Source organism: Neolamprologus multifasciatus, chromosome 11, assembly GCF_963576455.1.
Source record: "Neolamprologus multifasciatus chromosome 11, fNeoMul1.2, whole genome shotgun sequence".
Classification (NCBI taxonomy): domain Eukaryota; kingdom Metazoa; phylum Chordata; class Actinopteri; order Cichliformes; family Cichlidae; genus Neolamprologus; species Neolamprologus multifasciatus.
In genome coordinates this window covers 29,311,069-29,320,513 of record NC_140449.1, presented here as the reverse complement: position 1 = coordinate 29,320,513, position 9,445 = coordinate 29,311,069, and the positions used below count along the sequence as shown (strand labels likewise).

General features: G+C 37.0%; 3 protein-coding genes across 7 annotated transcripts in view; all 3 read right to left on the bottom strand.

The window, feature by feature from the left end:
- The window catches only part of atg5 (ATG5 autophagy related 5 homolog (S. cerevisiae)), a 445,274-nt gene that overhangs the window by 100,473 nt on the left and 335,356 nt on the right, over positions 1-9,445 (bottom strand). The window lies entirely within an intron of this gene.
- Positions 1-9,445, bottom strand: part of LOC146508766 (cathepsin S-like) — a 28,734-nt gene that overhangs the window by 12,764 nt on the left and 6,525 nt on the right. The window contains exons 5-8 of one of the 2 annotated variants that reach the window (XR_014876873.1): positions 8,824-9,048; positions 7,493-7,658; positions 7,202-7,304; positions 6,166-6,346 (exon numbers count right to left, since the gene is read on the bottom strand). Coding sequence is in view for 1 of the 2 variants with exons in the window: in XM_085177529.1 (XP_085033655.1) it covers positions 6,247-6,346; positions 7,202-7,304; positions 7,493-7,658; positions 8,824-9,048 (594 nt within the window). In the remaining variant the exon portion in view is untranslated. Of the gene's footprint in view, positions 1-5,864; positions 6,347-7,201; positions 7,305-7,492; positions 7,659-8,823; positions 9,049-9,445 lie in introns of those variants that run through there. The other variant, XM_085177529.1, reaches the window with a different exon arrangement.
- Positions 1,108-3,818, bottom strand: LOC146508767 (cathepsin K-like). Its single transcript, XM_085178180.1, has 4 exons — positions 3,807-3,818; positions 3,000-3,245; positions 2,068-2,231; positions 1,108-1,882 (listed from the first exon to the last, which is right to left on the bottom strand). Exons 1-4 carry the CDS (start codon positions 3,816-3,818, stop codon positions 1,783-1,785), a joined length of 522 nt encoding a protein of 173 aa, XP_085034306.1. The 3' UTR covers positions 1,108-1,782.

Below are 9,445 nucleotides of genomic sequence, written 5' to 3'. Positions count from 1 at the left end.
GAAAAACAGGAGAAAACCATCATCAAACAAAAAATATTGTTCAGTACGATGGGTCCCAGTTTCTGCTGCCTCATTCAGATGGTCGGGTCAGGATTTGACTTAAACAACATGAAAAAATGGATTCAATCAGCCTTCTATCAACGGTTCAACCAAGTAGTGTTGTAATGGTGTGGGAGATGTTTCCACTTTGTACCGCTGAGCAAGTGCCACAGCCTTTTAAGTTCTAAAAGCAAAAGGGGATCTAACCAATTATTAAGTGCACCCAGATACTAACCCCAAGTTGCTCTCCGATGCATCCATCGGAGTATGAATGCATGTGAATGTAGTTAAAATGCACTAAGTATAGAGACAGTGCTTGTGAGAATGGGTGTGATTGGGTGAATGTGGCATGTTGTATACAGCGCTTTGAGTACTCCGGGAGAGTAGAAAAGCGCTATATAAGAATCAGTCCATTTACCATGTGGGCACAAAGAAACCAAATGAAGCCCTGGCTTCCATTACAACAGTGTTTAAAACTGACATGATTTAATTTAATTTGATTTTATATATATAGCGCCAAATCACAACAACAGTCGCCTTAAGGTGCTTTATATTCTAAGGTAGATCCTACAATATTACATACAGAGAAAAACCCAACAATCATATGACCCCCTATGAGCAAGCATGTTGGCGACAGTGGGAAGGAAAAACTCCCTTTTAACAGGAAGAAACCTCCAGCAGAACCAGGCTCAGGGAGGGGCGACCATCTACTTCAACCGGTTGGGGTGATAGAAGGAAAGGACATGATTTCAGTGTAAGCTGCCAGTATTATCCAACATGATCTGACAGCAGCTCATTTACAGTTTTATAGAATGTGAGGCTGTTTAGAAAATATGGATATGTAACACACAGGGTTTGAGTATATCATATGATTATAGTTTATGGTGTTTTGGTGTATCATTGAGTTATTGTACAGTTAAATCCTTTCATCTGACTTACTTTGGTGCCCACATGATGTAGAACCATTGGAAAGTATTTTTGAGTGGATATCCTGATCTTTGCATCACTTATTCCAATATTTGTTTGTGTTTTTGTGTGATGACATAAAAAAAAAATCCAAATGAGGCATTCAAATTCAAAACGAACTGTTTATTCAATTTCATAGAAAACATCTGTTTACAATGTAATCATTGGGAAAGTGCTGAACAGAACGACAAGTCCTTGTGATCACAAGAGAAAATAGTTTTATAGATTCATAAGAACTCACACTACCAGCAGGAAAGGAGTAGCTTCCATTGCACAGCAATGTTTCCTGTCTTTTTTCAGACAGAAAGCAAGTAAAAGTAGGGACTGAAACTATCACTGACTACCAGGCAAATACTGTAAAATGAAAAAGTATGTTGTGCCATGTAGATATGTAGATTTAACTTGTGACTTCAGCATAAAACAAGCCTGTGCTCTGGATTAGGTTTATTCAACGGCATGCCCTGAAGTTACAAAAAACTGTATGTGTTTCTTTATTAACCAGAGCACAGCAGAGGTCTGCAGGCATGAGATAACTCAGGGTTTAAAAGTGTTTTTTAAACCCTTTTTAAGTGTAAGACTCAAAACATTTAATGCCTGTTTTCAGTGAACCTGTTCGGTAACTCCAAATTCCATTTCCTGTTAGAAAAGACTGTAAACAAACATATTGTACTGTAGTGGTTGCAGATGTGTTGAAATGACCATTTACTCTGAACATTTCCAAGTGTATATTCGTCTTATAGTAGTCTAAGCAAAGCCCGTTCATTTTCCCTAATCTGTTCACACAATGGGGTAGCTAGCGAGGTTGGTAATGCCGCAGAGGTTGCCACGGTTACGTGCCATCAAGATGTATCCCTTGTTGCCCCATTCCTCACTCCAGCTGTGAAGAAAAGACAAAAGATGGAGTCAAGATGGAACGACGGAGACAATGAAATATCCCTAGGAGTCAAACAGCATTTCAGCTTATCATTTTGACAGATGACATGAAAACAACAACCAACCAACATTTAATTTTAGTGGACATTTGAGCCACCTGATGCCATTCAGACAAGTGACATGTCCCACCTGTTCTTGACAATCCAGTACTTCTTCCCCTTGGTGTTCACTCCATAGCCTACTGCCAGTACGGCATGATTGACGTCATCTTTGTTACAGTTGGGATCGTAGTAAACACCTGGGTTCACAACAGAGAAACAAAGAGTGAGCTGCATTAGTGAACAGTGCATAAACTATGTACCTCGCACACTTTTTAATGTTGAATATAACCAGAAAGCTGTTGATGTGTTATGTTTAATTGTTTTACTAGCTTTTTCACACCATTATAACCTAATTTTACTTTTATTTAAGGTTTATTGCTCAAAATGAAGGTGTGAACTCCATGTTTAGGTGATTTAATTCATATTTAATGAAGAAATCCTGACTAAACAGGCCCTTATAAATTCTAAGATTTTATTCCACACACTTTCCTTCTCTTATATGAAGTAACTATAATTAATTACTTTTTCAAAGTAACTTGCCCAACACTGATTTTAATCCAATGGTTATTACAGATTAACCGACAATAAAAACAAATTAATAATTGTAGTATAAATTAATAATCAAAATACCTTCTATGCACGTTTTGGTACCTTGTGACTCTTCTGTCACAAGAGTCACAAGGTACCACTGATTACTGGGTATTATTTATAACAACTAGGTTTTTGTGAAAAGTCTGCAAAGCTTCTTTGTAAGAGTGCCTTCACAGAACAAACTTCTAGCTTATCTTAAGTACTGGAAGTACTGGAAGATAATTTAAAAAAGAACAAACACCAACTAAATTATACTCGTTTATTACTTGGAAAAAACTGCCTGACTGCTTTGGACCATCTTGCCTTTATGTGTTTAAGCACCCAGTGATATTAAAATATAAGTGCTTAGTTTATAGAGAATGTGGCACTCACTACATGAAATGAACTGAAGTGAAAGGCTCTGATTAATAAGCTACTTCAAGTTTAGTTGTGTGTTTGGCAGAGTGGGTTGCTCACCTGTCCAACATATGGGTAGGCCGCTTCAGAGTCAATACCTCCATTTTCATTCACATACTGGAAGGCATTGGTCATGTAGCCTCCTCCACAGCCGTCGTTCTCTGTAACACAGTCCACCAGGTTCTGAGGACTGAGGTCAACGAGCTGCCCGGTCTGCTTGGCCAACTGCCCCTCAAGGGCCCTGGCAGAGCTAAAGGCCCAGCAGGAGCCACAGGAGCCCTGTCAGAGGTCAAAGAAAGACTGGTGAGTAAGAGGTTTAGTTTGATATGTACATACCACTGTGATTGGACTGTGGCTGACAACAGTAAGAGGAAAATAAGCCGACAGCAGAAATAATCAGCAGAAATGTAAGAAACCCAGACCAGACCAGAGTTGGTAGGAAACAGGAATAAATGTGCACATTGTAAGGAAATAAATACCAAGCTGTTCTGATAGGCATTATTGTTTAAGCAAGCCACTTGCAGAGAGCCTGTTTTTTTCATCAAGATTTATCATATTAAAGAGAATTAAGTTAAACAGATTAAATCAACATCACAGCAAATGCTGTGTCTTCTCCTGTCTGTCCACTGGGAGGCAGACTGTGACCGCATTGACAAAGAAAGAAAGCCATTTCTGTTTGCTGATCGAAATTCTGTAACTGCTGTGAATTTGGGTTGTAAATAGAATCAGCTGCTGGGCAGTTTGTGGTGTTCAGTAATGTTGAAACAGTGTTAATGACACACAGTGAGAAATGGTCTTTTTTACAGGTCTGGACTGACACATCCAGCGCTAATGAATCACTGACACCGCCATCGTGTTTGGCTTTCACCCAGGAAATAGGGACTTGCTGTAATATAGATGAACGTTTATGTTCAATTTAAATTAAAAGGTTATTCTTGTTAACATGTGTTGGGTGTAACTAATGCTTCTGTGCCTGAATAGGAACAAATCCCTTTCCTGCACGTTATGAACAACCTCTCTGGAGGAGTGCATGATGTAATAAACTAGATTAATGCTTATAGCTCTGAAACACTTACATGTCCACATACATTTGGCTTTAAAGTGCGTCTCATTCCCTAATCAGACGAACATTTATTAGCTTATTATTTTCTTTTTTTGGCTTTCATTTTGAAATATCTGAGTCTTCACACCTCTGATGCTCCACGTCAGTCTGCTGCTTAGAGATGCCCCAATTAAAAACTTTGTAAATCTGAAATCAGATCGCTGAATGTTTTTGTGGCTTTGAGCTCTGCGATAACAGAAATTTGCCTGAAACGAAGAAAACATCAGAAACAGAATTCAGTCATCATAAAAGGAGCTCAGGATGAAGCAGCAGAGCTGTTAGTATGCAGAGCCTGCAACCAGTCTGCTGCATAATTCATGAACCAAAGGAACCAAAGCAGCTAAAAAAAAAAAATCCTGTTTATGGCTGTGTGTTCAAATACATCCGCTAGGGGGAGACAATGTAACACACAATCCCTCAAAGAATGTATGTTTTACTAATTTATATTATCTGCTCTGTAAATGGCCTGTATTTGTATAGCGCTTTACTAGTTCTTTAGGACCCCAAAACTGACACATTCAGTCATCCAAACTGTTGAAATACATTCATACAAATATATTCACCAATTCCACCAGATGAATGTTGTTTACATAAATGGTTGTTTAATTTGCTCTTAACAACCAATTACATCTAATAATGAAGGCCTTTGTTACCAAGTCAATTAACCATGAGAACAGCCTGTTACTTTCAGTGTGCATCTGAGCACTAAGTGGGACTGGTTACATCTTTAAATGTTTAAATAAATGCTGCAAAGATTCAAGCTTTTTTCCAAGTTTTTCTGAATCTTTTTTTTCGAGTTTACAGTAAAAAGAAATCTTCACAAATATACACAGGTGGTTGGATGTTACACTCTGGAAATGGAAGGAAGGTGAGTGTTATTAACCCTCTGTGGTCCACGGACACGCTGCACCTCCAAATCACATGACTATTTTAAGATGACATAGAAAAAAGCTGAGATTAAAGTCAGAATTAACTTTGAGTTAGTTCCCTTTTGTTCCCTCTTGTTTGCCTTTGTGTATCTTTATTATGTGAGTCTCCCTTTGTCCCTCGTCAGATCCTTGTCATGTTCATCATCCGTCATGTTTCAGGTCTCAGGTTTCCTTGTTCCAGGTACCTTGTGTTTAATTTTTGCAGTTTAGTTTTTGTTGATTTAATCTTAGTCTCCCTTTTGCTTTGGTTGTATTTTGTGCAGTCAAAAATAAAAAGCCCACTTTTATTGGTTCCTTATTCAGAAAAAAGTCAGAATTCTGACTTTTTTCTCAGAATTCTGACTTTTTCATCAAATTTTTTTTTCAGAATTCTGAGAAAAAAGTCAGAATTCTGACTTTTTTCTGAATAAGGAACCAATAAAAGTGAGCTTTTTATTTTTGACTGCACAAAATACAACCAAAGCAAAAGGGAGACTAAGATTAAATCAACAAAAACTAAACTGCAAAAACTAAACACAAGGTACCTGGAACAAGGAAACCTGAGACCTGAAACATGACGGATGATGAACATGACAAGGATCTGACGAGGGACAAAGGGAGACTCACATAATAAAGATACACAAAGGCAAACGAGAGGGAACAAAAGGGAACTAACTCAAAGTAATTAAGAACCAGAAATCTAAATGATTAAACCAGGAAACTCAATAATACCAGAAAATTACTAAAAAACATAAATCACTACCATCGTAAGAAAACAAGGCCAGAAGTCCAAAAACATAAATGCTCAGTAACAGACCCATCACCATAACATCTATGAATTTACATATTATAATTCCGTGTCCATTATTTTGTGAATAAGGAACCAGATTTTTGGACAATGTTTTATTTTTATATTGAGTCAGGTTACATAATATCAGTATCAACAACAAAGCAGAAGTCAAAAAATATACAATTGTCCAGCGCTAAAGATCCGGTAAAGTCACAGCTTTTTACAATAGATATAAACATATTTTTAATGAAACCTTGTAGCCTTGGACAGACGTCTGTACTTCTGGTTACCCCCAGATTTAGTAGTTAATGATATCCACAGTGTTGGAGTGTAATGGAATACATGTACCGCCGTTACGTATTTAAAATACAAAATATGAGTAACTGTATTCCATTACAGCTTCGAGGTCATCATATAAAAAAGGGTCATCATATATGAATTTTTTTTTTTGCAAGAATTTAACTTCAGTGCACATTACAGTTACATGACGGGGTAGCAGGCATACAAAGCGATGCCACACTGGTTGCCTGTGTTGCGTGCCATCCGGATGTATCCCTGATCTCCGAAGGTTGTTCCCCAGCTGGAGAGTAAAATAAAATAAAAAAATCATTATGAAATAATAGCTCATCAGTGAAACTGAACTGTTTTTAAAACTCCACATGTCATAATTATGCATTAAGCCATTTTTATCTTGTTTTTCAGTTTTTACTATTACTTAAAACTTTTTACTATTTCAAATAACACAAAGTATTCACAGAAAAAAGAAAACACAAGAACATAAAACCAGGTGCAGTGGATAAAAAAATGCTTTAAATGCTTATTCATATGAATTCTAAACTTAAACCTGACATCAGCAGCTGGTTGCTTTATTTAATCTATGAATAAACATGAACAAAAATAAATAAAAAAAACATTAACAAAGCTGTCTTTCTTCTTCTTCTTCTTCTTCTTCTTTACATTTAACAAGTTGCAGTGTATGGTTAATTATTAATACGGATAGGGAACTTATATACAAGGGTATGTCCAAACTCTTGATTGGCTGTATTCTTTTGAAGTCTTGATGTTTCTATGGATTAACTATTGTTTGATTAAACTTTAATTTAATGATGAAGGCCAACTGGTATATCGCAGCCCAACAGTCTGGAGATTTATTGCTTAAGTTTAAAAAAAATATATAATTTAAAGAAATCCACTTTAGTCCTGTCAGCAAAAACTGAAAGTCTGAACAGAATGTAACAATCAGTCTTTGCATGTTAATGATATGTACTTTCCTAAAAAGCGCTGACTTCTCTCTTTCATTTCCTGTTTGTCTTCTAGAGTCCTCCAGAATGCACCACATTAGTGAACAGATAGTGGAAGACAATAGAAGCCCTGTCCATAAAATCACTTTGTATATATAACCCAGATTCAAGAGAAATTAGTGAAAATGTCTCACCTGTTCTTTACGAGCCAGTAGTCTTGTCCATTCAGAGTGCCGTAGCCCACTGCCAACACACCGTGATTCACCTCTTGTGTGCATGATGGGTCATTATACACTCCTGAAATTATAAGAAGAATTACCAATCTCATTGTAACATTCCAAAAAGCTAAAAACAATAAAGTTTTATTAATTCAAGTTTTTCTCAAAACATCTTCATTCCTCCAAACTTCTCAAAACTATTTTTCCATCTGTATTTACATATTAATAGACAAGAGTACACTTGACACCTGACAAAGTGCATCTTACCACTTCTATAGAAACTAAATCTGGGCCGCCTAGCATCAATTGCCACTGAAATGGGTCCAATGGTAGCAAGGCCCTGCTTCAGAGCGTTCTCGTCCCCTTTAGGCAGAAACTGGTAACTGGAACAGTTGGCAGCACGGGTTGCTGGGTTGTAGTGGCACTGATCATCCTGAAGTTAAAGGACAAAATGTTAAAGGATCTGATGCAGTCAGGGAAAAAATAAAAAAATACAAATCTTAAATTATTCTTGTTTACAACATACAAGGCTGCCCTAAGGCAGAACTGAACAAACTGGGAGGAAGGACCTCATACCACTAGAAGTGACACCAACCAGCAGAGCAGTCCTTGAGCTTGCTCTACTTGCCCATTCTAATGTGACATTTTACATATGAATGATACTTTCTCAAAGTTGTGGATTATTTTGGATTATGAGCTGCAGTTTTTTTAAACCACCCTTTAGTCACCAGACACTGGGAAACAGGCTCTCCTCTGACTGAACTGCACCTCACTCATAATAGAGAAAGTCAGTGGTTTCATAATTTGTACTTCAGGACAAAACTAAACCTAAAGATTTTTTCAAAATACACGCATATTGTCATGTCCATATTTAATATTTTTGGTCACTATGCTTATAGAATATTTAACATCAAAAAGTTGCTTTTTCAAATATCTTTTTCTAAAATTAAAAACATCGCCACCCCCGCGAGGCTGGAACAGTCTGTTGAAACGTCTCAGAACTGGCCTCCTCCACACAAACAACAGCGAACTACATAAAGCCTGGAGGACAAACATGTTGTCCGCTCCGATTAATTTATTGTTGCTCCAAAGAGACGTTAACAGCTGACCACAGTGTGAGTGTTGCTGTCTACAGCCTGAAGAATCAGACTCAACTTCTTGCTGGTGTTTATACACCCACCTAGGTGTCTCATACAGGGTTTTGTAAAGCTTGTGTTAGAGTCCTGTGTTTATTATTTTTTTGCAAAACTTTGTTCACATTGTATGAACAACAGAAATAAAACAGATTATGATGACTGAAAATCATTTAAACACAATATTTAATTGAAAATTAGACAAAGACAACATAAACTAACATTATATAAACATATTAAAAAATAGTAACATTCCTTAGATTAAAGTTTATGTGTATAATAAAAAATAAAGTAGCTTTGCTCCTGTCTACTCAATTTTTACTGTAAATAATGAAGTCAGATGTTTTGGTTTTACCTTATGAACATTCACCTATTACTAATATTATAGCAGTTAAGTACGTAGGTATGTTCTTTTAGCACAAAAGTGTGCTTATAGGGCCAAAAAAAGGTTGTGTGTTTACTTACACGTCCTGTATATGGGTATGAAGCATCAGAGTCGATTCCGTGGTTGTCTATGACATACTGGAAAGCTCGGTTCATGAAGCCCCCGTTGCAGCCATGGTTACCATATTTGCCGGAACAATCCACCAGGTTTTGAGGACTGAGATCCACCAGTTTTCCTGTACTCTTGGCTAACTGGCCTTCCAGGGCCCCTGCAGCACTGAAGGCCCAGCAAGATCCACAAGCACCCTAAGATAAAACAAAAACAAACCCATAGGATCTAAAATACAAATATCCTTATATTCTCAGTATTCCTCTAAATGTCTATCTTAATAGCACTGATGCACTTTTTTACAATACCAACTACAAAAAAAGTCCTGCAGTGATTTGCAAATCCCATAAATGTTGAAACTGAGACGTTTTACAATTTCATGACAAATATGAATTCAATTTTGAATTTCATGGCTGTTTCATGGCTGTTTGAGATGTCTCAAAAATGTTGGGACGGAGGCAACAAAAGTTTTGAAAATAATTAGACTAACTAGCAAAAGGTATTTTACACAGCATCCCAACACTTTTGGAATTACGGTTGTAAAACTTTGACCCCAAATTACATATCTGACTGCACTTGTAGCTGTGACAAAAT